Genomic DNA, 26,866 nt, shown 5'->3' on the forward strand with positions numbered 1-26,866 from the left:
CGGGTGAAGATCGTGTCTGCTGAGGAAGTCTGCTTCCCAGTTGTCCACTCCCGGAATGAACACTGCTGACAGTGCTATCACATGATTTTCCGCCCAGCGAAGAATCCTTGCCACTTCCGTCATTGCCCTCCTGCTTCCTGTGCCGCCCTGTCTGTTTACGTGGGCGACTGCCGTGATGTTGTCCGACTGGATCAATACTGGCTGACCCTGAAGCAGAGGCCTTGCCTGACTTAGGGCATTGTAAATGGCCCTTAGTTCCAGGATATTTATGTGAAGTGACGTTTCCATGCTTGACCACAAGCCCTGGAAATTTTTTCCCTGTGTGACTGCTCCCCAGCCTCTCAGGCTGGCATCCGTGGTCACCAGGACCCAATCCTGAATGCCGAATCTGCGGCCCTCTAGGAGATGAGCACTCTGTAACCACCACAGGAGAGACACCCTTGTCCTTGGAGACAGGGTTATCCGCTGATGCATTTGAAGATGCGATCCGGACCATTTGTCTAGCAGATCCAACTGAAAAGTTCTTGCGTGGAATCTGCCGAATGGAATCGCTTCGTAAGAAGCCACCATCTTTCCCAGGACCCTTGTGCACTGATGCACTGACACCTGGCCTGGTCTTAGGAGTTTCCTGACTAGGTCGGATAACTCCCTGGCTTTCTCTTCCGGAAGAAACACCTTTTTCTGTACTGTGTCCAGAATCATCCCTAGGAACAGCAGACGTGTCGTCGGAATCAGCTGCGATTTTGGAATATTTAGAATCCATCCGTGCTGTCGTAGTACTATTTGAGATAGTGCTACTCCGACCTCTAACTGTTCTCTGGACCTTGCCCTTATCAGGAGATCGTCCAAGTAAGGGATAATTAAGACGCCTTTTCTTCGAAGAAGAATCATCATTTCGGCCATTACCTTGGTAAAGACCCGGGGTGCCATGGACAATCCAAACGACAGCGTCTGAAACTGATAGTGACAGTTCTGTACCACAAACCTGAGGTACCCTTGGTGAGAAGGGCAAATTGGGACATGGAGGTAAGCATCCTTGATGTCCAGAGACACCATGTAGTCCCCTTCTTCCAGGTTCGCTATCACTGCTCTGAGTGACTCCATCTTGAACTTGAACCTTTTTATGTAAGTGTTCAAGGCTTTCAGATTTAAAATGGGTCTCACCGAGCCGTCCGGCTTCGGTACCACAAACAGCGTGGAGTAATACCCCTTTCCCTGTTGTAGGAGGGGTACCTTGATTATCACTTGCTGGGAATACAGCTTGTGAATGGCTTCCAATACCGCCTCCCTGTCGGGGGTAGACGTTGGTAAAGCAGACTTCAGGAACCGGCGAGGGGGAGACGTCTCGAATTCCAATTTGTACCCCTGAGATACTACCTGCAGGATCCAGGGGTCCACTTGCGAGTGAGCCCACTGCGCGCTGAAAATCTTGAGACGGGCCCCCACCGTGCCCGAGTCCGCTTGTAAGGCCCCAGCGTCATGCTGAGGACTTGGCAGAAGCGGGGGAGGGCTTCTGTTCGTGGGAAGAAGCTGTCTGTTGCAGTCTTTTTCCCCTTCCTCTGCCCCGGGGCAGATATGAGTGGCCTTTTGCCCGCTTGCCCTTATGGGGACGAAAGGACGGAGCCTGAAAAGACGGTATCTTTTTCTGCTGCGAGGTGACTTGGGGTAAAAAGGTGGATTTCCCAGCCGTTGCCGTGGCCACCAGGTCCGATAGACCGCCCCCAAATAACTCCTCCCCTTTATACGGCAATACTTCCATATGCCGTTTGGAATCCGCATCCCCTGACCACTGTCGCGTCCATAATCCTCTTCTGGCAGAAATGGACATCGCACTTACTCTTGATGCCAGAGTGCAAATGTCTCTCTGTGCATCTCGCATATATAGGAATGCATCCTTTAAATGCTCTATAGTCAATAATATATTGTCCCTGTCCAGGGTATCAATATTTTCAGTCAGGGAATCCGACCAAGCCACCCCAGCACTGCACATCCAGGCTGAGGCGATTGCTGGTCGTAGTATAATACCAGTATGTGTGTATATACTCTTAAGGATATTTTCCAGCTTTCTATCAGCTGGTTCCTTTAGGGCGGCCGTATCAGGAGACGGTAACGCCACTTGTTTTGATAAGCGTGTGAGCGCCTTATCCACTCTAGGGGGTGTTTCCCAACGCGCCCTAACCTCTGGCGGGAAAGGGTATAATGCCAATAATTTTTTAGAAATTAGCAGTTTCTTATCGGGGGAAACCCACGCTTCATCACATACCTCATTCAATTCATCTGATTCGGGAAAAACTACGGGTAGTTTTTTCACACCCCACATAATACCCTTTTTTGTGGTACTTGTAGTATCAGAAATGTTCAAAACCTCCTTCATTGCCGTGATCATGTAACGTGTGGCCCTACTGGAAAATACGTTTGTTTCCTCACCGTCGACACTGGAGTCAGTGTCCGTGTCAGTGTCTGTATCGACCTGAGGTAACGGGCGTTTTATAGCCCCTGACGGTGTTTGAGACGCCTGTACAGGTATCAACTATTTGCCGGCTGTCTCATGTCGTCAACAGTCTTTTGTAAAGTGCCGACACTATCACGTAATTCTTTCCATAAGACCATCCAGTCAGGTGTCGACTCCCTAGGGGGTGACATCACTAACACAGGCAATTGCTCCGCCTCCACACCATTTTCCTCCTCATACATGTCGACACAGCGTACCGACACACAGCACACACACAGGGAATGCTCTGATAGAGGACAGGACCCCACTAGCCCTTTGGGGAGACAGAGGGAGAGTTTGCCAGCACACACCAGAGCGCGATATATATATATATATATATATATATATATATATATATATATATATATATATAACCTTATATAAGTGTTTTTCCCTAATATAGCTGCTGTATATATTAATATGCCAATTTAGTGCCCCCCCCTCTCTTGTTTTACCCTGTTTCTGTTGTCAGGACTGCAGGGGAGAGTCAGGGAGCCTTCCTCCAACGGAGCTGAGAGGAAAAAATGGCGCTTGTGTGCTGAGGAGATAGGCTCCGCCCCTTTTTCGGCGGCCTTTCTCCCGCTTTTTTGTGGAAAACTGGCAGGGGTTAAATACATCCATATAGCCCAGGAGCTATATGTGATGTATTTTTAGCCATTTAAGGTATTTTCATTGCGTCCCAGGGCGCCCCCCCCCCCAGCGCCCTGCACCCTCAGTGACCGGAGTGTGAAGTGTGCCGAGAGCAATGGCGCACAGCTGCGGTGCTGTGCGCTACCTTATTGAAGACAGGACGTCTTCTGCCGCCGATTTTCTTCACTCTTCTGGCTCTGTAAGGGGGCCGGCGGCGCGGCTCCGGGACCCATCCATGGCTGGGCCTGTGATCGTCCCTCTGGAGCTAATGTCCAGTAGCCTAAGAAGCCCAATCCACTCTGCACGCAGGTGAGTTCGCTTCTTCTCCCCTTAGTCCCTCGATGCAGTGAGCCTGTTGCCAGCAGGTCTCACTGAAAATAAAAAAACCTATTTAAACTTTTACTCTAAGCAGCTCAGGAGAGCCACCTAGATTGCACCCTTCTCGTTCGGGCACAAAATCTTAACTGAGGCTTGGAGGAGGGTCATAGGGGGAGGAGCCAGTGCACACCAGCTAGTCCTAAAGCTTTTACTTTGTGCCCAGTCTCCTGCGGAGCCGCTATTCCCCATGGTCCTTTCGGAGTCCCCAGCATCCACTAGGACGTTAGAGAAATACTGGCTGCTTTTGCATGTAGCCCACAAATGTCAGACATCGGTATTCTTACACTGCAATTTACATTTTAGTTTGGACACCACCACCCAAATCTAACTGTCTATTGCACCTCCCAGTGGTTGCTGAAAACCCTGCACCCACTTTTTTTTTTATTGGATACAGCGGGTATCAGGAGCTTGCAAACCCGCAGTAATCCAAAATTGGATGCGATGTATGCAAGGTTTTTTTTTTTTTACCTTGCTCCCAATTGAATCTGCCCCTATGCAGTAAAACAGACGCTACTACAATATTATAGCAATAATGCAGCCGATGGGCTGTCTATTGAGACGCCCACCGGCTCCAGCACTAATATGCCATGGTGCACACAAAGGTGCGTCATCAAGAAGACATCGGCTGCACCACTGAACATCTGAGCAATACTACCAATCATAGTCCAGCAAACTGTCACTGCATGACATAAAGTCAAAGAAACCAGTGAGACATTAGAACGGATCAATCAGTTACACGGTGAACACAGCCATTGTGTGAACGCAGTCTATCAATTCACAAGGAAACCGTACCGCATAACTAGAAGACATGTAATTCACAACTGGTTGGCCAAACTGTACTTTAAAAACACCCACATGGCCTTTGGAAGAGATAGAGGACAGATAGAGGACAATACTATACAACCAAAAGCTCGACCATAAATACTGTACAAATTATGCCATACAATGCAAACCAAAGGAAAAGCAGTGCCCCATATCAAAGTCTTACAGTATACCTGCATAAATCCTTTTCTGGAGATCACACTTCCACTTTGTCAGCTGTTGGCAGCGTCTACAATTAAAAATAAATAAAAAAGATTGTATGAATGACATTAAAATACAAGGTGGCATATAACATTCATGCATAGGTAGTGCTGGCCACATACACTGCAATCCTGATACTCAGCCAGTGACCCGAGTGTAAAGGTGCATACACACGGTGCGATTTTCCTTGCGATATGGCCTATATAGTCCATATAGCAGGAAAATATAGTGCATATTGCACAGTGTGTATACAGTTTGCAATACCAATGTGCGGTCCCGCGGGGTTGGCATCGCAAGAAAAAAAAATAGACTGTGCAGGCAGCCCAACATTGACTATTTCGGTGGTGCCGGGCTCCGGCCACATAACAGTCACATCGCACAGTGTGTATGCACCTTTAGGATAGCTATTCAATTTGTTCACAGTATTGTCTGGCGTCCTGGCTGGTGCACCGGTGGCTGTGAAACAGAGGCACTGCTGATCCCCCAGGGACAGCCAGCATTTTATAAACAGTAAAGGTACTATAAAGCTTATATACTAATAGTAACCTCCCACCACAATATGTGGTCTGCACTGCATCCCACAGCCACCACTGGATAGAGTGGAGAAGTTCTGCGCAGTAACCAATCAGCTTGCAGTCATTTATCTAGCACAATCTTAGGAATGGTGGTTAGGAGCTGACTTATTGCTTTGGAAACCATCTCCAGTTTCTCTCTCTCAAAAGGATAGCATCTTTCTGTAAGGGGTCTTCTATTCAATAAGCAGTGAAAAGTGTGGAGAAATAAACCAGTGGAGAAGTTGCCCATGGCAACCCAGTGTTGAAGTAACATTTATAAAGTGCATTCTATAAAAAAAAAATAAGAATTTACTTACCGATAATTCTATTTCTCGGAGTCCGTAGTGGATGCTGGGGTTCCTGAAAGGACCATGGGGAATAGCGGCTCCGCTGGAGACAGGGCACAAAAAGTAAAGCTTTAGGATCAGGTGGTGTGCACTGGCTCCTCCCCCTATGACCCTCCTCCAAGCCTCAGTTAGGATACTGTGCCCGGACGAGCGTACACAATAAGGAAGGATTTATGAATCCCGGGTAAGACTCATACCAGCCACACCAATCACACTGTACAACCTGTGATCTGAACCCAGTTAACAGTATGATAACAGCGGAGCCTCTGAAAGATGGCTCACAACAATAATAACCCGATTTTTGTAACTATGTACAAGTATTGCAGATAATCCGCACTTGGGATGGGCGCCCAGCATCCACTACGGACTCCGAGAAATAGAATTATCGGTAAGTAAATTCTTATTTTCTCTATCGTCCTAGTGGATGCTGGGGTTCCTGAAAGGACCATGGGGATTATACCAAAGCTCCCAAACGGGCGGGAGAGTGCGGATGACTCTGCAGCACCGAATGAGAGAACTCCAGGTCCTCCTTAGCCAGGTTATCAAATTTGTAGGATTTTACAAACGTGTTTGCCCCTGACTAAATAGCCGCTCGGCAAAGTTGTAAAGCCGAGACCCCTCGGGCAGCCGCCCAAGATGAGCCCACCTTCCTTGTGGAATGGGCATTTACATATTTTGGCTGTGGCAGGCCTGCCACAGAATGTGCAAGCTGAATTGTATTACACATCCAACTAGCAAAAGTCTGCTTAGAAGCAAGAGCACCCAGTTTGTTGGGTGCATACAGGATAACAGCAAGTCAGTTTTCCTGACTCCAGCCGTCCTGGAACCTATATTTTCAGGGCCCTGACCACATCTAGCAACTTGGAGTCCTCCAAGTCCCTAGTAGGCGCAAGACACCACAATAAGCTGGTTCAGGTGAAACACCGACACCACCTTAGGGAGAGAACTGGGGACGAGTCCGCAGCTCTGCCCTGTCAGAATGGACAAACAGATATGGGCTTTTTTGAGAAAAAAAAACCACCAATTTGACACTCGCCTGGTCGAGGCCAGGTCCAAGAGCATGTTCACTTTTCATGTGAGATGCTTCAAATCCACAGATTTGACTGGTTTTAAACCAATGTGTTTTGAGGAATCCCAGAACTACGTTGAGATCCCACAGTGCCACTGGAGGCACAAAAGGGGGTTGTATATGCAATACTCCCTTGACAAACTTCTGGACTTCAGGAACTGAAGCCAATTCTTTCTGGAAGAAAAATCGACAGGGCCGAAATTTGAACCTTAATGGACCCCAATTTGAGGCCCATAGACACTCCTGTTTGCAGGAAATGCAGGAATCGACCGAGTTGAAATTTCTTCGTGGGGCCTTCCTGGCCTCACACCACGCAACATATTTTCGCCACATGTGGTGATAATGTTGTGCGGTCACCTCCTTTCTGGCTTTGACCAGGGTAGGAATGACCTCTTCCTGAATGCCTTTTCCCTTAGGATCCGGCGTTCCACCGCCATGCCGTCAAACGCAGCTGCGGTAAGTCTTGGAACAGACATGGTACTTGCTGAAACAAGTCCCTTCTTAGCGGCAGAGGCCATAAGTCCTCTGTGAGCATCTCTTGAAGTTCCGGGTACCAAGTCCTTCTTGGCCAATCCGGAGCCATGAGTATAGTTCTTACTCCTCTACGTCTTATAATTCTCAGTACCTTAGGTATGAAAAGCAGAGGATGGAACACATACACCGACTGGTACACCCACGGCGTTACCAGAACGTCCACAGCTATTGCCTGAGGGTCTCTTAACCTGGCGCAATACCTGTCCCGTTTTTTGTTCAGACGGGACGCCATCATGTCCACCTTTGGTAATTCCCAACGGTTTACAATCATGTGGAAAACTTCCCCATGAAGTTCCCACTCTGCCGGGTGGAGGTCGTGCCTACTGAGGAAGTCTGCTTCCCAGTTTCCATTCCCGGAATGAAACACTGCTGACAGTGCTATCACATGATTTTCCGCCCAGCGAAAAGTCCTTGCAGTTTTTGCCACTGCCCTCCTGCTTCTTGTGCCGCCCTGTCTATTTACGTGGGCGACTGCCGTGATGTTTTATCCCACTGGATCAATACCGGCTGACCTTGAAGCAGAGGTCTTGCTAAGCTTAGAGCATTATAAATTTACCCTTAGCTATATTTATGTGGAGAAAAGTCTCCAGACTTGATCACACTCCCTGGAAATTTTTTCCTTGTGTGACTGCTCCCCAGCCTCTCGGGCTGGCCTCCGTGGTCACCAACATCCAAAACTGAATGCCGAATCTGCGGCCCTCTAGAAGATGAGCACTCTGTAACCACCACAGGAGAGACACCCTTGTCCTTGGATATAGGGTTATCCGCTGATGCATCTGAAGATGCGATCCGGACCATTTGTCCAGCAGATCCCACTGAAAAGTTCTTGCATGAAATCTGCCGACTGGAATTGCTTCGAAGGAGGTCACCATTTTTTTACCATGGCCCTTGTGCAATGATGCACTGATTTTAGGAGGTTCCTGACTAGCTCGGATAACTCCCTGGCTTTCTCTTCCGGGAGAAACACCTTTTTCTGGACTGTGTCCAGAATCATCCCTAAGCACAGGAGACTTGTTGTCGGGATCAGCTGCGATTTTGGAATATTTAGAATCCACCCCTGCTGTTGTAACAGTATCCGAGATAGTGCTACTCCGACCTCCAACTGTTCCCTGGACTTTGCCCTTATCAGGAGATCGTCCAAGTAAGGGATAATTAAGACGCCTTTTCTTCGAAGAAGAACCATCATTTCGGCCATTACCTTGGTAAAGACCCGGGGTGCCGTGGACAATCCAAACGGCAGCGTCTGAAACTGATAGTGACAGTTCTGTACCACGAACCTGAGGTACCCTTAGTGATAAGGGCAAATTTGGGACATGGAGGTAAGCATCCCTGATGTCTCGGGACACCATATAGTCCCCTTCTTCCCGGTTCGTTATCACTGTTCTGAGTGACTCCATCTTGATTTGAACCTTTGTAAGTGTTCAAATTTTTTTAGATTTAGAATAGGTCTCACCTAGCCTTCTGGCTTCAGTACCACAATATAGTGTGGAATAATACCCCTTTTCTTGGAACGCTTCTGTTCCTGGGAATGGGCTGCCTGCTGCAGTCTTCTTCCCTTTCCTCTATCCCTGGGCAGATATGACTCTTATAGGGACGAAAGGACTGAAGCTGAAAAGACGGTGTCTTTTTCTGCAGAGATGTGACTTAGGGTAAAAACGGTGGATTTTCCAGCAGTTGCCGTGGCCACCAGGTCCGATGGACCGACCCCAAATAACTCCTCTTCCTTTATACGGCAATACACCTTTGTGCCGTTTGGAATCTGCATCACCTGACCACTGTCGTGTCCATAAACATCTTCTGGCAGATATGGACATCGCACTTACTCTTGATGCCAGAGTGCAAATATCCCTCTGTGCATCTCGCATATATAGAAATGCATCCTTTAAATGCTCTATAGTCAATAAAATACTGTCCCTGTCAAGGGTATCAATATTTTTAGTCAGGGAATCCGACCAAGCCACCCCAGCTCTGCACATCCAGGCTGAGGCGATCGCTGGTCGCAGTATAACACCAGTATGTGTGTATATACTTTTTATGATATTTTCCAGCCTCCTGTCAGCTGGCTCCTTGAGGACGGCCCTATCTATAGACGGTACCGCCACTTGTTCTGATAAGCGTGTGAGCGCCTTATCCACCCTAAGGGGTGTTTCCCAACGCGCCCTAACTTCTGGCGGGAAAGGGTATACCGCCCATATTTTCTATCGGGGGGAACCCACGCATCATCACACACTTCATTTAATTTATCTGATTCAGGAAAAACTACGGTAGTTTTTTCACATCCCACATAATACCCTCTTTTGTGGTACTTGTAGTATCAGAAATATGTAACACCTCCTTCATTGCCCTTAACGTGTGGCCCTAATAAGGAATACGTTTGTTTATTCACCGTCGACACTGGATTCAGTGTCCCTGTCTGTGTCTGTGTCGACCGACTAAAGTAAACGGGCGTTTTAAAACCCCTGACGGTGTTTTTGAGACGTCTGGACCGGTACTAATTGTTTGTCGGCCGTCTCATGTCGTCAACCGACCTTGCCGCGTGTTGACATTATCACGTAATTCCCTAAATAAGCCATCCATTCCGGTGTCGACTCCCTAGAGAGTGACATCACCATTACAGGCAATTGCTCCGCCTCCTCACCAACATCGTCCTCATACATGTCGACACACACGTACCGACACAGCACACACACAGGGAATGCTCTGATAGAGGACAGGACCTACTAGCCCTTTGGAGAGACAGAGGGAGAGTTTGCCAGCACACACCAAAAACGCTATAATTATATAGGGACAACCTTATATAAGTGTTTTCCCTTATAGCATCTTTTTTATATATTTCTAACGCCAAATTAGTGCCCCCCCTCTCTGTTTTAACCCTGTTTCTGTAGTGCAGTGCAGGGGAGAGCCTGGGAGCCTTCCCTCCAGCCTTTCTGTGAGGGAAAATGGCGCTGTGTGCTGAGGAGATAGGCCCCGCCCCTTTTTCGGCGGCCTCGTCTCCCGCTCTTAACGGATTCTGGCAGGGGTTAAATATCTCCATATAGCCCCCGGAGGCTATATGTGAGGTATTTTTAGCCAAAATTAGGTTTTCATTGCCTCCCAGGGCGCCCCCCTTCCAGCGCCCTGCACCCTCAGTGACTGCCGTGTGAAGTGTGCTGAGAGGAAATGGCGCACAGCTGCAGTGCTGTGCGCTACCTTAAGAAGACTGAGGAGTCTTCATGCCGCCGATTCTGGACCTTCTTCTTGTTTCAGCATCTGCAAGGGGGCCGGCGGCGAGGCTCCGGTGACCATCCAGGCTGTACCTGTGATCGTCCCTCTGGAGCTAATGTCCAGTAGCCAAAGAAGCCAATCCATCCTGCACGCAGGTGAGTTCACTTCTTCTCCCCTAAGTCCCTCGTTGCAGTGATCCTGTTGCCAGCAGGACTCACTGTAAAATAAAAAACCTAAGCTAAACTTTTCTAAGCAGCTCTTTAGGAGAGCCACCTAGATTGCACCCTTCTCGGCCGGGCACAAAAATCTAACTGAGGCTTGGAGGAGGGTCATAGGGGGAGGAGCCAGTGCACACCACCTGATCCTAAAGCTTTACTTTTTGTGCCCTGTCTCCTGCGGAGCCGCTATTCCCCATGGTCCTTTCAGGAACCCCAGCATCCACTAGGACGATAGAGAAATATATGTAGCAGCTGATTAGTTGCCATGGGTAACTTCTCCACTGTCTCACTTCTCCAGACAGTTCACGGCTTCATGAATAGACCCCTAAATGACATGAATTTTTCATGAAGACAGAATGACTCTTCTAGGATGCCACTGTCTAAACAACAAATCATCATATGGGCTGCTGGACAGATATTCTTTGACCAGGAACTGTCTGGGATTTGTTGACAGTCTAAAGATAGACTTTAACAGAAAAAAAAAAAAAAAGTTGATTCAAATTGTGGTCCTTTTCTTCTCATGGCAGCCTCCTGATGATGGGTTACCACGAACCCTTATAAAAACAGGTCCCTAAAATAAAAAATAAATAGAGCGATAAAGCCTCCTTCCTAACAAGAATTTCTCTACAGAAGGAGACTATACTCAAAGCTGACCCATAAACCTTACAGTGATCAGTAAATGCATTCGCTGAAGTCCAGTGCGCTTCTTTACAGATGACTCCTTTACAAACCTGGGAGCAGTGTTTCCAAGCCTCAATCCTCAGGGAACCCTTACTGTGCATGAATTCCATGTCTCCTCATAGAATCACACATGAAATTAGTATCACCTGTGGATCTTTTAAAATGTTTCAGTAATGACTACACCTGTGATCTAGAAAAGACACAGAGAAAACATGCACCATTCGCGTTCCCTGAGGACTGTAGCTGGGATACAACACCTTAAAAAGGTGCCCAAAAAGCATACAGATCCCTGATTGACGAACTCCAAACTCTTCCTGTACAGAGATACCACTTGAATAAATGTAACAATATAATGGGAGATTAAGGATCCCTTGAATGTGTGCATGGGGGACCAAAGCAGATATCGATATATGGTGCAATCCCTCACTGCAAAAGCAGGTTTATAAGGCTGCTAAAATGCCAAATTGCAAAAGATTCCAGTAGAAGAATCTGTAGGATCTCTCCCTGGTATGATCCACAGGCAGAAGACTGCACACATGCAGTGTCACTTCACTTCCAACTAGAGATGTGCAGGTTCGGTTTTCTGAAAACCGAACCCACACGTATTTGCCATTTCAGAGTAGTTCTGAGCCCATGATCGGTTTACCCTGCCAGACTAGGATTTCAAAACGAGGCACCATTTCACACAGGATGGCAGAGGATTAGGGTGTAGGGCTGTAGCTCTGTGACTGTCAGTGAAGGGCTGAGGGGCGCAGCATTGCTTTGACGGTCAGTGAAGAGCTGCATCACTGCTTTGGAGCTGATTCAATTGTTTTACCTCGTGGCTACCACTAGGGGGCTCAAAATGGAGCAATTCAATTGTTGTTCCGTTTATACGGCTGGTAGTCGTGGGGATGACATTCCTTCCTGCAGCCTTCTGAGGTGTGAGATGAAATGTGTGCTAAGTCGGCACTTTGGTGTTCGTACGGGAGTTTGGACACCCAAAGCGGGACTCTAGATGGGTTTGTGCCCAAAAAAACTATTGAATTGTGACAACTGTCTAGGAGTCTAAACAGTCCCATTTAGACGGGAAAGTTAGACGTCTGAAACAATTGAATCGGCCCATATGACTATCAGTGAAGGGCTGCGAGCTGGAGGAGAACAGGTTTAGGGCTTTAGGCTGTGGGGGAAGTTAGGGTTAGACTGCAGGAGGGATAGGCACCCCTGGGAAGGTATGTGATGTAGGCTATACATATTTACCCGACCCTTGACGGAATTCACTACTTCAGGATGCCTGTGTCTGTTATATGACTGCCGGTATCCTATCCGCCAGGATATCGTATGTATCCCGGTGGGAGGGCCCAAGTACAATTCCATCTCGTGCCAATTTTCTTTTCATTGTGGACTGTACTCTCAGGAGGCATTGGAGACGGCCTTTTTTGCATAGACAAACATTTTTAAAGGTTATTGATCGAATACATTACTAATCTGCAAAACATTTTATACAGAAGTAACTGCTGTGCATTAGCCCCACTGCTCTGTTGCTTCGTTTAGCCAGCCTTTGGCCAAAATTCGTGAACAATATTGTGAGATGTGAGTTGGTCAAAACTAACTGGAAATGAATGTTACTGAAGTTAATACTGTAGAATCATAAATAGACCCAAACTACCTGATTTTAGCTGCTTTCAGATTTTTTTTAATCCACAGCCAAAACACGAGGACGGTTTTGCCAAAAACAGAAAATAAAACAAAACCACCATGGGCGGTTTTGGCAAACCAAAACACAGGGGTTGGTGCACATCTATACTTCTAACACAGAGCCCCTGTACCTGGATGTGATCTATGGTACACCCAAGAGAGCCTTAATTTCTTCTTATTACCAAACTAAAGGGCCCCATACACTACCGCAACATGTCCGTCTAACACAGAGGTTCTCAAACTCGGTCCTCGGGGGCCCACACAGTGCATGTTTTGCAGGTCTCCTCACAGAATCGCAAGTGAAATAAGATTTTACTCACCGGTAAATCTATTTCTCGTAGTCCGTAGTGGATGATGGGGACTCTGTAAGGACCATGGGGAATAGACGGGCTCCGCAGGAGACTGGGCACTCTAAAGAAAGATTTAGTACTATCTGGTGTGCACTGGCTCCTCCCTCTATGCCCCTCCTCCAGACCTCAGTTAAGGAAACTGTGCCCGGAAGAGCAGACATTATAAGGAAAGGATTTTAGAATCCCGGGTAAGACTCATACCAGCCACACCAATCACACCGTATAACTTGTGATACACTTATCCAGTCAACAGTATGAACAACAACAGGGCATCAAACAATGGATGCCAACATAACATAACCCATTATTAAGCAATAACTATATACACGTATTGCAGAAAGTCCGCACTAGGGACGGGCGCCCAGCATCCACTACGGACTACGAGAAATAGATTTACCGGTGAGTAAAATCTAATTTTCTCTGACGTCCTAGTGGATGCTGGGGACTCCGTAAGGACCATGGGGATTATACCAAAGCTCCCAAACGGGCGGGAGAGTGCGGATGACTCTGCAGCACCGAATGGGCAAACTCAAGGTCCTCCTCAGCCAGGGTATCAAACTTGTAGAATTTTGCAAATGTGTTTGAACCCGACCAAGTAGCAGCTCGGCAAAGCTGTAATGCCGAGACCCCTCGGGCAGCCGCCCAAGAAGAGCCCACCTTCCTTGTGGAATGGGCTTTCACTGATTTTGGATGCGGCAATCCAGCCGCAGAATGAGCCTGCTGAATCGTGTTACAGATCCAGCGGGCAACGGTTTGCTTTGAAGCAGGAGCACCCAACTTGTTGGGGGCATATAGGATAAACAGCCAGTCAGTTTTCCGGACTCCAGCCGTTCGGGCTACATAAATCTTCAAAGCCCTGACTACATCTAGTAACCTGGAATCCTCCAAGTCACGAGTAGCCGCAGGCACTACAATAGGTTGGTTCAAATGAAAAGAGGACACCACCTTTGGCAGAAATTGGGGACGAGTCCGTAATTCTGCCCTGTCCATATGAAAAACCAGATAGGGGCTTTTACATGACAAAGCCGCCAATTCTGACACACGCCTAGCCGAAGCTAAGGCCAATAGCATGACCACCTTCCACGTGAGATACTTTAGCTCCATGGTCTTAAGTGGTTCAAACCAGTGGGATTTCAGGAAACCCAACACCACGTTGAGATCCCAAAGGTGCCACTGGTGGCACAAAAGGGGGCTGAATATGCAGCACTCCCTTAACAAACGTCTGAACTTCAGGAAGAGACGCCAGTTCCTTTTGAAAGAAAATGGATAGGGCCGAAATCTGGACCTTTATGGATCCCAACTTCAAGCCCATAGTCACTCCAGACTGTAGAAAGTGCAGAAATCTGCCCAGTTGGAATTCCTCTGTAGGGGCCTTCCTGGCCTCACACCAAACAACATATTTTCGCCATATGCGGTGATAATGCTTTGCTGTCACGTCCTTCCTAGCCTTTATCAGCGTAGGAATAACTTCCTCCGGAATGCCTTTTTCCGCTAGGATCCGGCGTTCAACCGCCATGCCGTCAAACGCAGCCGCGGTAAGTCTTGGAACAGGCAGGGCCCCTGTTGCAACAGGTCCTGTCTGAGAGGCAGAGGCCATGGGTCCTCTGAGCATTTCTTGCAGTTCCGGGTACCAAGTCCTTCTTGGCCAATCCGGAACAATGAGTATTGTTCTCACTCCTCTTCTTCTTACGATTCTCAGCACCTTGGGTATGAGAGGAAGAGGAGGGAACACATAGACCGACTGGAACACCCACGGTGTTACCAGGGCGTCCACAGCTATCGCCTGAGGGTCTCTTGACCTGGCGCAATACCTTTGTAGTTTTTTGTTGAGACGGGACGCCATCATGTCTACCTGTGGCAGTTCCCATCGATTTGTAATCTGAGTGAAGACTTCGTGATGAAGTCCCCACTCTCCCGGGTGAAGGTCGTGCCTGCTGAGGAAGTCTGCTTCCCAGTTGTCCACCTCCGGAATGAACACTGCTGACAGTGCTTGCACGTGATTCTCCGCCCACCGAAGAATCCTGGTGGCCTCCGCCATCGCGACTCTGCTTCTTGTGCCGCCCTGACGGTTTACATGAGCCACTACGGTGATGTTGTCTGACTGAATCAGCACCGGTTGGTTGCGAAGCAGGGGCTCTGCTTGACTCAGGGCGTTGAATATGGCCCTTAGTTCCAAGATATTTATGTGCAGACAAGCCTCCTGACTTGACCACAACCCTTGGAAGTTTCTTCCCTGAGTGACTGCCCCCCACCCTCGGAGGCTCGCATCCGTGGTCACCAGGACCCAGTCCTGTATGCCGAACCTGCGGCCCTCGAGAAGGTGAGCACTCTGTAGCCACCACAGAAGAGACACCCTGGCCCTGGGGGACAGGGTGATCAGCCGATGCATCTGAAGATGCGATCCGGACCATTTGTCCAACAGATCCCATTGAAAGATCCTCGCATGGAACCTGCCGAAGGGAATGGCGTACGATGCCACCATCTTTCCCAGGACTCGCGTGCAGTGATGCACCGCCACCTGTTTTGGTTTTAAGAGGTCTCTGACTAGAGTCACAAGCTCTTGAGCCTTCTCCGTCGGGAGAAACACCTTCTTCTGGTCTGTGTCCAGAATCATGCCCAGAAAGGGCAGACGCGTCGTAGGAATCAGCTGCGACTTTGGGATATTCAGAATCCAGCCATGCTGTTGCAACATTTCCTGAGAGTGCGCTACGCTGATCTGCAACTGCTCCCTTGACCTCGCCTTTATGAGATCGTCCAAATATGGGATAACTGTGACTCCTTGCTTTCTCAGGATCACCATCATTTCTGCCATTACCTTGGTAAATATTCTCGGTGCCGTGGAGAGCCCAAACGGCAACGTCTGGAATTGGTAATGACAGTCCTGTACCACAAATCTGAGGTACTCATGATGAGGCGGATAAATGGGGACATGCAAGTAAGCATCCTTGATGTCCAGAGACACCATAAAATCCCCCTCTTCCAGGCTTGCAATGACCGCCCTGAGCGATTCCATTTTGAACTTGAATCTTTTCAGATAAATGTTCAGGGACTTTAAATTTAATATAGGTCTGACCGAACCGTCCGGTTTCGGTACCACAAACATTGTGGAATAGTATCCCTTTCCCTGTTGAAGAAGGGGAACCTTTACCACCACCTGCTGGAGAAATAGCTTGTGAATTGCCGCTACCACTACTTCCCTTTCTATGGGGGAAGCTGGCAGGGCCGATTTTAGGTAACGTTGAGGGGGCACCACCTCGAATTCCAGCTTGTATCCCTGAGACACAATCTGTATAGCCCAGGGATCCACCTGTGAGCGAACCCACTGGTGGCTGAAATGTCGGAGACGCGCCCCCACCGCTCCTGGCTCCACCCGTGGAGCCCCAGCGTCATGCGGTGGATTTAGTGGAAGCCGGGGAGGACTTCTGTTCCTGGGAACTAGCTGTAAGGTGCAGCTTATTTCCTCTACCCCTGCCTCTAGCAAGAAAGGAAGCACCTCTGACCTTCTTGCTTCTTTGTGCGCGAAAGGACTGCATTTGGTAATTCGGTGCTTTCTTAGGTTGTGAGGGAATATATGGCAAAAAGTTTGACTTCCCAGCAGTAGCTGTGGAAGCCAGGTCCGAGAGACCGTCCCCAAACAATTCCTCACCCTTGTAAGGTAACACCTCCATGTGTTTTTTGGAGTCGGCATCACCTGTCCACTGCAGAGTCCACAGGACCCTCCTGGCAGAAATTGACATTGCATTAATTCTAGAGCCCAGTAGGCAAATGTCCCTCTGGGCATCCCTCATATATAGGACAGTGTCTTTTATATGCCCCAGGGTCAGCATAATGGTATCCCTGTCCAAGGTATCCATTTCCTCAGACAGATTATCTGCCCACGCTGCTACAGCACTACACATCCACGCCGACGCAATTGCCGGCCTCAGTAGAGTCCCTGAATGTGTATAAACAGATTTCAGGATACTTTCATGCTATCTGCAGGATCCTTTAGGGTGGCCGTATCCTGCGACGGCAGGGCCACCTTCTTAGATAAGCGTGTGAGAGCTTTATCTACCCTAGGGGAGGATTCCCAGCCCACCCTGTCCTCTGGCGGGAAAGGGTACGCCATAAGTAACCTTTTGGAAATCAGGACTTTCTTATCTGGGGAATCCCACGCTCTTTCACATAACTCATTTAACTCATGTGATGGGGGAAAAGTCACCTCTTGCTTTTTCTCCCCATACATATAAACCCTCTTGTCAGGGACAGGGTTTACCTCTGATATGTGTAAAACATCCTTCATCGCTATAATCATGTAGCGTATAGCTTTTGTCATTTTCGGTTGCAATTTTGCATCATCGTCGTCGACACTGGAGTCAGAATCCGTGTCGACATCTGTGTCAACCATTTTGGATAGTGGGCGCTTTTGAGACCCTGAGGGCCTCTGCGCTGTAGGATCAGGCATGGGTTGAGACCCTGACTGGCCCGAGGTATCAGCTTTATCCAACCTTTTATGTAAGGAGTTTACATTATCATTTAACACCTTCCACATATCCATCCAATCAGGTGTCGGCACCGTCGGCGGCGACACGTCAGTCAACTGCACTTGCTCTGCCTCCACATAGCCCTCTTCGTCAAACATGTCGACACACGCGTACCGACACCACACACACAGGGGAAGCTCTAAATGAGGACAGGACCCCCACAAAGCCTTTTGGAGAGACAGAGAGAGAGTATGCCAGCACACACCCCAGCGCTATATAACCCAGGGATTACACAGTAACTTAGTGTTTACCCAGTAGCTGCTGTATTATGATTAATGCGCCTAAATTTATGTGCCCCCCCCTCTCTTTTTTACCCTTCTACCGTGATTCTGCAGGGGAGAGCCTGGGGAGCTTCCTCTCAGCGGAGCTGTGGAAGGAAAATGGCGCTGGTGAGTGCTGAGGAAGAAGGCCCCGCCCCCTCAGCGGCGGGATTCTGTCCCGCGATTTTGTGTAAAAATAATGGCGGGGGCTCATGCATATAACAGTGTCCAACGGTCTATATGCAGCTTTCGCCAGGAGGTATCAATTGCTGCCCAGGGCGCCCCCCCCTGCGCCCTGCACCCTACAGTGACCGGAGTGTGTGGGTTAGTGTGGGCGCAATGGCGCACAGCTGCAGTGCTGTGCGCTACCTCATGTGAAGAGAGGAGTCTTCTGCCGCCGATTTCGATGTCTTCTCCGCTTCTGCCGGCTTCTGTCTTCTGGCTCTGCGAGGGGGACGGCGGCGCGGCTCCGGGAACGGACGACAAGGTCAGGTCCTGTGTTCGATCCCTCTGGAGCTAATGGTGTCCAGTAGCCTAAGAAGCGCAACCTAGCCGCAGTTAGTAGGTTTGCTTCACTCCCCTCAGTCCCACGTAGCAGCGAGTCTGTTGCCAGCAGAAGCTCTCTGAAAATAAAAAACCTAACTAAAATACTTTCTTATTAGCAAGCTCAGGAGAGCTCACTAAAAGCACCCAGCTCTGTCCGGGCACAGATTCTAACTGAGGTCTGGAGGAGGGGCATAGAGGGAGGAGCCAGTGCACACCAGATAGTACTAAATCTTTCTTTAGAGTGCCCAGTCTCCTGCGGAGCCCGTCTATTCCCCATGGTCCTTACGGAGTCCCCAGCATCCACTAGGACGTTAGAGAAAATTAGCTCCACCTGTGGACCTTTTAAAATGTGTCAGTGAGTAATTAATACACCTGTGCACCTGCTGGATTACCTGCAAAACATGCACTGTGTGGGCTCCCGAGGACCGAGTTTGAGAACCTCTGGTCTAACATGTCGCCGGCGATCACCCCGGCTGCTTCCCGGGGGGCAGGATCGTCCGAGATACATCGTATGCTGTCCTTTTGCATACTGTGTATCTTGGGTGATCCCAGCGATGACTGCGGGGTCAGATGCGATTGAATGCGCAGCACATTCAATCTGGAGGATCCGATGCTCACAGGAACGCACATCAGATTGGATACACCTCCAAAATGCCCGATTTCATCCAATATATCGGGCCGTATTATCGTCTAAGTGTATGGGGCCCTTAAAAAAATAAGATTTTACTTACCGATAAATCTATTTCTCGTAGTCCGTAGTGGATGCTGGGACTCCGTCAGGACCATGGGGAATAGCGGCTCCGCAGGAGACAGGGCACAAAATTTAAAAGTTTGACCACTAGGTGGTGTGTACTGGCTCCTCCCCCTATGACCCTCCTCCAAGCCTCAGTTAGGATACTGTGCCCGGACGAGCGTACACAATAAGGAAGGATTTTGAATCCCGGGTAAGACTCATACCAGCCACACCAATCACACCGTACAACTTGTGATCTGAACCCAGTTAACAGTATGACAAACGTAGGAGCCTCTGAACAGACGGCTCACAACAATAACAACCCGATTTTTTTGTAACAATAACTATGTACAAGTATTGCAGACAATCCGCACTTGGGATGGGCGCCCAGCATCCACTACGGACTACGAGAAATAGATTTATCGGTAAGTAAAATCTTATTTTCTCTGACGTCCTAGTGGATGCTGGGACTCCGTCAGGACCATGGGGATTATACCAAAGCTCCCAAACGGGCGGGAGAGTGCGGATGACTCTGCAGCACCGAATGAGAGAACTCCAGGTCCTCCTTAGCCAGAGTATCAAATTTGTAGAATTTTACAAACGTGTTCTCCCCTGACCACGTAGCTGCTCGGCAGAGTTGTAATGCCGAGACCCCTCGGGCAGCCGCCCAAGATGAGCCCACCTTCCTTGTGGAATGGGCCTTGACAGATTTAGGCTGTGGCAGGCCTGCCACAGAATGTGCAAGTTGAATTGTGCTACAAATCCAACGAGCAATCGTCTGCTTAGAAGCAGGAGCACCCAGCTTGTTGGGTGCATACAGTATAAACAGCGAGTCAGATTTTCTGACTCCAGCCGTCCTTGAAATATATATTTTCAATGCTCTGACAACGTCCAGCAACTTGGAATCCTCCAAATCGCTAGTAGCCGCAGGCACCACAATAGGCTGGTTCAGGTGAAACGCTGAAACCACCTTAGGCAGAAAGTGAGGACGCGTCCGCAGTTCTGCCCTGTCCGAATGGAAAATCAGATATGGGCTTTTATACGATAAAGCCGCCAATTCTGACACTCTCCTGGCTGAAGCCAGGGCCAGTAGCATGGTTACTTTCCATGTAAGATATTTCAAATCCACCGATTTGAGTGGCTCAAACCAATGGGATTTGAGAAAATCCAAAACTACATTAAGATCCCACGGTGCCACTGGGGGCACAACCGGGAGCTGTATATGTAGTACTCCTTTTACAAAAGTCTGGACTTCAGGAACTGAAGCCAATTCTTTCTGGAAGAAAATCGACAGGGCCGAAATTTGAACCTTAATGGACCCTAATTTGAGGCCCATAGACAATCCTGTTTGCAGGAAATGTAGGAATCGACCCAGTTGAAATTCCTCCGTCGGGGCCTTCCTGGCCTCACACCACGCAACATATTTTCTCCAAATGCGGTGATAATGTTGTGCAGTCACCTCCTTCCTGGCTTTTACCAGGGTAGGGATGACCTCTTCCGGAATGCCTTTTTCCCTTAGGATTCGGCGTTCAACCACCATGCCGTCAAACGCAGCCGCGGTAAGTCTTGGAATAGACACGGTCCCTGCTGAAGCAGGTCCCGTCTTAGAGGTAGAGGTCACGGATCTTCCGTGAGCATCTCCTGAAGTTCCGGGTACCAAGTTCTTCTTGGCCAATCCGGAGCCACGAGTATCGTTCTTACTCCCCTTTGCCGTATAATTCTCAGTACTTTTGGTATGAGAGGCAGAGGAGGAAACACATACACTGACTGGTACACCCATGGTGTTACCAGAGCGTCTACAGCTATTGCCTGAGGGTCTCTTGACCTGGCGCAATACCTGTCCAGTTTTTTGTTGAGGCGGGACGCCATCATGTCCACCATTGGTCTTTCCCAATGGACCACAATCATGTGGAAGACTTCTGGATGAAGTCCCCACTCTCCCGGGTGCAGATCGTGTCTGCTGAGGAAGTCTGCTTCCCAGTTGTCCACTCCCGGGATGAACACTGCTGACAGTGCTAACACATGATTTTCTGCCCAGCGGAGAATCCTTGCAGCTTCTGCCATTGCCCTCCTGCTTCTTGTGCCGCCCTGTCTGTTTACGTGGGCGACTGCCGTGATGTTGTCCGACTGAATCAACACGGCTGACCCTGAAGCAGAGGTTTTGCCAGGCTTAGAGCATTGTAGATTGCTCTTAGCTCCAGTATATTTATGTGAAGAGACGTCTCCAGGCTTGACCACACGCCCTGGAAGTTTCTTCCCTGTGTGACCGCTCCCCAGCCTCTCAGGCTGGCATCCGTGGTCACTAGGACCCAGTTCTGTATGCCGAATCTGCGGCCCTCTAACAGATGAGCACTCTGCAACCACCATAGCAGAGACACTCTTGTCCTTGTGGACAATTTTATCCGCTGATGCATATGCAGATGCGATACGGACCATTTGTCCAGCAGATCCCACTGAAAAGTTCGTGCATGGAATCTGCCGAATGGAATCGCTTCGTAAGAAGCTACCATTTTTCCCAGGACTCTTGTGCATTGATGCACAGATACTTTTCCTGGTTTTAGGAGGTTCCTGACTAGATCGGATAACTCCCTGGCTTTCTCCTCCGGAAGAAATACCTTTTTCTCAACAGTGTCCAGAATCATCCCTAGGAACAACAGACGTGTCGTCGGGATCAGTTGGGATTTTGGAAAATTCAGAATCCACCCGTGTTGTTGGAGCACTACTTGGGTTAGTGCTACTCCGACCTCCAGCTGTTCTCTGGATCTTGCCCTTATCAGGAGATCGTCCAAGTAAGGGATAATTAAGACGCCTTCTCTTCGAAGAAGGATCATCATTTCGGCCATTACCTTGGTAAAGACCCGGGGTGCCGTGGACAATCCAAACGGCAGCGTCTGAAACTGATAATGACAGTTTTGGACCACTAACCTGAGGTACCCTTGGTGTAGGAGGGGTACCTTGACTATCACCTGCTGAGAATACAGCTTGTGAATGGCCTCCAATACCGTCGCCCTGTCGGAGGGAGACGTTGGCAAAGCAGACTTTAAGAAACGGCGAGGAGGGGACTTCTCGAATTCCAACCTGTAACCCTGAGATACTACCTGCAGGATCCAGGGGTCCACCTGCGAGTGAGCCCACTGTGCGCTGAAATGTTTGAGGCGACCCCCCACCGCCCCTGAGTCTGCTTGTAAGGTCCCAGCGTCATTCGTTTGGAATCCGCATCACCTGACCACTGGCGCGTCCATAAACTTCTTCTGGCAGATATGGACATCGCACTTACTCTTGATGCCAGAGTGCAAATATCTCTCTGTGCATCTCGCATATAAAGAAATGCATCCTTTAACTGCTCTATAGTCAGTAAAATACTGTCCCTATCCAGGGTATCAATATTTTCAGACAGTGACTCCGACCAAGCCACGCCAGCACTGCACATCCAGGCTGAGGCGATTGCTGGTCTCAGTATAACACCCGTATGTGTGTATATACTTTTTAATGTATTCTCCAGCCTCCTATCAGCTGGATCCTTGAGGGCGGCCGTATCAGGAGACGGTAACGCCACTTGCTTTGATAAGCGTGTGAGCGCCTTATCCACCCTAGGAGGTGTTTCCCAGCGCGCCCTAACCTCTGGCGGGAAAGGGTATAATGCCAATAACTTCTTTGAAATTAGCAGTTTTCTATCTGGGGTAACCCACGCTTCATCACACACTTCATTCAGTTCCTTTGATTCAGGAAAAACTATCGGTAGTTTTTTCACACCCCACATAATACCCCTTTTTGTGGTACTTGCAGTATCAGAGATATGCAAAGCCTCCTTCATTGCCGTGATCATATAACGTGTGGCCCTACTGGAAAATACGTTTGTTTCTTCACCGTCGACACTGGATTCAGTGTCAGTGTCTGGGTCTGTGTCGACCGACTGAGGTAAAGGGCGTTTTACAGCCCCTGACGGTGTCTGAGACGCCTGGACAGGTACTAACTGGTTTGCCGGCTGTCTCATGTCGTCAACCGACTTTTGTAGCGTGCTGACACTATCCCGTAATTCCATAAACAAAGCCATCCATTCTGGTGTCGACTCCCTAGGGGGTGACATCACCATTACAGGCAATTGCTCCGCCTCCACGCCAACATCGTCCTCATACATGTCGACACACACGTACCGACACACAGCAGACACACAGGGAATGCTCTGATAGAAGACAGGACCCCACTAGCCCTTTGGGGAGACAGAGGGAGAGTTTGCCAGCACACACCCAAGCGCTATAAATATATATAGGGACAACCTTAATAAGTGTGTTCCCTTTATAGCAGCTCAAATATTATAAATATCGCCAATAAGTGCCCCCCCTCTCTGTTTTTACCCTGTTTCTGTAGTGCAGTGCAGGGGAGTCCTGGGAGCCTTCCTCGCAGCGGAGCTGGGCAGGAAAATGGCGCTGTGTGCTGAGGAGAATAGGCCCCGCCCCCTTTTCGGCGGGCTTCTTCTCCCGGTTTTTTTGGAACCTGGCAGGGGTTAAATACATCCATATAGCCCCAGGGGCTATATGTGATATATTTTAGCCAGAATAGGTATATTACATTGCTGCCCAGGGCGCCCCCCCCAGCGCCCTGCACCCTCAGTGACCGCTGGTGTGAAGTGTGCGGAGAGCAATGGCGCACAGCTGCAGTGCTGTGCGCTACCTCATGAAGACTGAGACGTCTTCTGCCGCCGGTTTCTGGACCTCTTCTCTATTTGGCATCTGCAAGGGGGTCGGCGGCGCGGCTCCGGTGACCCATCCAGGCTGTACCTGTGATCGTCCCTCTGGAGCTAGTGTCCAGTAGCCTAAGAAGCAAATCCATCCTGCACGCAGGTGAGTTCACTTCTTCTCCCCTAAGTCCCTCGTTGCAGTGAGCCTGTTGCCAGCAGGACTCACTGAAAATAAAAAACCTAACAAACTTTTTCTAAGCAGCTCTTTAGGAGAGCCACCTAGATTGCACCCTGCTCGGACGGGCACAAAAACCTAACTGAGGCTTGGAGGAGGGCCATAGGGGGAGGAGCCAGTACACACCACCTAGTGGTCAAACTTTTAAATTTTGTGCCCTGTCTCCTGCGGAGCCGCTATTCCCCATGGTCCTGACGGAGTCCCAGCATCCACTAGGACGTCAGAGAAATTGTAATTATTGGAACCAATTCCCCAGCCCCACGCAGTCAGGCAATACACCCCACCCCCACGCAGTCAGGCAATACGCCCCAGCCCCGCGCAGTCAGGCAATACGCCCCAGCCCCGCGCAGTCAGGCAATACGCCCCAGCCCCGCGCAGTCAGGCAATACGCCCCAGCCCCGCGCAGTCAGGCAATACGCCCCAGCCCCGCGCAGTCAGGCAATACGCCCCAGCCCCGCGCAGTCAGGCAATACGCCCCAGCCCCGCGCAGTCAGGCAATACGCCCCAGCCCCGCGCAGTCAGGCAATACGCCCCAGCCCCGCGCAGTCAGGCAATACGCCCCAGCCCCGCGCAGTCAGGCAATACGCCCCAGCCCCACGCAGTCAGGCAATACGCCCCAGCCCCACGCAGTCAGGCAATATGCCCTAGGCCCGCGAGGTAATATAATAAGCCCTATACCCAAGCAAAAAGTTAAAAAAAGCCCCTTTTGAACTGAACTCATTGTATTTGGCAGGTATGCTGCAGGTACTACAAGTTCCAGATTGCCCCGACAGTACGGGCTTGTAATTCCACTACAACATACAGGAAACTATGCCGAAGCCAAGTCTGTAGTTGCCTCTTTCTACTCACTTCAGAAGTTCCACTGGACTCATTGCAGATGGGGGGAGGTCACCGGGGGTCCCCATCGCGGCCCCTTTCCCCAACTCGGCGCTTTGCTTCTGCGGGGACAACAGAGAGCTCGGCTCTCGGGTTACACTGCTCGTACTCATAACTCCCGCTGTGCGCCGGCCAGACTGGGGTAAGGGACCTCGGGAGGATCAGCCGCCGTCATGTGACCACCGCTGCCTGGGACTGGGAGGGGAGGAGAGCGAAGCAGCACAGTGATACTGGAATGTAATAGGGGTGACGTCAGTGCCACGTGATCACGAGTAGCCATGTGCGCGCGTTTTATGTTCGTACTTCGTTTTGTTTTAAACCTAAACTTTAGTTATTAGGATTAGGAAATGGAATTCTTTGTGGTGCTGCTAGTGTACAGTGAGTGGATGCTGCACCTGGCTGCGCTGCTTAGCACTGACCGATCCGCTTCACATGCCACATGTACTAAAGCCATACTTGCTTACCTTTGATAAAGCATTTCAGGGAGATGTGAAAGTAACACCTATCCGTGCGGGTATCCGTTCACATGGTCGACCATGTTATGGTCGACAGTCATTAGGTCGACCACTATTGGTCGACATTGACATGGTCGACACATGGAAATGGTCGACATATGAAAAGGTCGACATGATTTTTTTAACTTTTTTTTCCTTTTGGGGAACTTTTCCATACTTTACGATCCACATGGACAACGATTGGAACGGTAAAGTGTGCCGAGCGAAGCGGTAGCGGAGCGAAGCGGTAGCGGAGCGAAGGCACCATGCCCGAAGCATGGCGAGCCATGCGAGGGGACGCGGTGCACTAATTGGGGTTCCCAGTCACTTTACGCAAAAAACGACACCAAAAAAAAGTTAAGAAAACTCATGTCGACCGTTTCATATGTCGACCATTTTCATGTGTCGACCATGTTTCCATGTCGACCATGTCAATGTCGACCAATAGTGGTCGACCTAATGACTGTCGACCATAACATGGTCGACCATTCATACCGGAACCTCAGTGCGGACGTGTACTGCTACATCTGAGAGGCGTGTCATAAAAATGACTTGCCTCCAAATGTAAATGAGCCCCAAAGTTAGTAAGATCTACTTGAAGAAAAGACAGTGGCAAACGCAGAATTTCTATAGGGGGGTTTCCAAATGAAGTCCACAATCTCCCACTCTGCGGAACATTGGGGCAAGTGTGGGAGTTGGGGGAGCAGTAGAAGAACCTAGTAACGACCCTGGATATTTATGTAAACTTTGGTCTTTTTATACACTGGAAAATGTATGCAATATAGAATTAATATTTAACACTATAGTTGGTCTATAATATGGGCTGTATCAAAAATATTGAAATAATATAAATAAGTGGTCAAGAAAAGGTTGAACATACCATGATAAATAAATACACAAACATAATAGAACCATTACTGCACTTTCTGAGCAAACATTCTCCCACCTCATGGTAAGACTCCTGTCTTCTTCCTGGTAGCTACTCTCTGGTCCAGTCAGTGGCGGATTTAGCGGGTGGCGATTAGGGCGAACGCCCCCCCTACACATACCGGCACCGGGATGGAGGCCGGGTCCCGCCGCGGTGTTGGGAACGGGGTGGAGAGCGGTGCAGCGCGGCGGGGGAAGGGGAGAGAGAGAGAGCGTCCTGACGAGCATACAGCGGCCTCTGTTCTGACCACGCCCCCTCCCTGTACGCGCGTCAGGACGCTCTCTCTCTCTCCCCGTCCCCCGCCGCGCTGCACCGCTCTCCACCCCGTTCCCAACACCGCAGCGAGACCCGGCCTCCATCCCGACTCCTCATGCTGCTGCGGACAAAATATGAGTAGGTGTCAGTGTATGCCATGTCTCCTCCCCTCCAAGCTAAAG

At 49.5% G+C, this 26,866-nt stretch overlaps 1 protein-coding gene across 2 annotated transcripts in view; it reads right to left on the minus strand.

Annotated features, from left to right (window-relative positions):
* The window catches only part of CENPH (centromere protein H), a 135,612-nt gene extending 110,371 nt beyond the window's left edge, over positions 1-25,241 (minus strand). Inside the window, exons 1-2 of one of the 2 annotated variants that reach the window (XM_063963352.1) lie at positions 24,981-25,241; positions 4,495-4,550 (exon numbers count right to left, since the gene is read on the minus strand). In XM_063963352.1, the coding sequence (XP_063819422.1) occupies positions 4,495-4,550; positions 24,981-25,120 (196 nt within the window). In that variant the 5' untranslated portion in view covers positions 25,121-25,241. The remainder of the gene's footprint in view (positions 1-4,494; positions 4,551-24,980) is intronic. The other variant, XM_063963349.1, reaches the window with a different exon arrangement.
* Between the last annotated feature and the right edge of the window lie 1,625 nt (positions 25,242-26,866).

This window comes from Pseudophryne corroboree, chromosome 1 (assembly GCF_028390025.1).
Source record: "Pseudophryne corroboree isolate aPseCor3 chromosome 1, aPseCor3.hap2, whole genome shotgun sequence".
In the NCBI taxonomy this organism is placed as follows: domain Eukaryota; kingdom Metazoa; phylum Chordata; class Amphibia; order Anura; family Myobatrachidae; genus Pseudophryne; species Pseudophryne corroboree.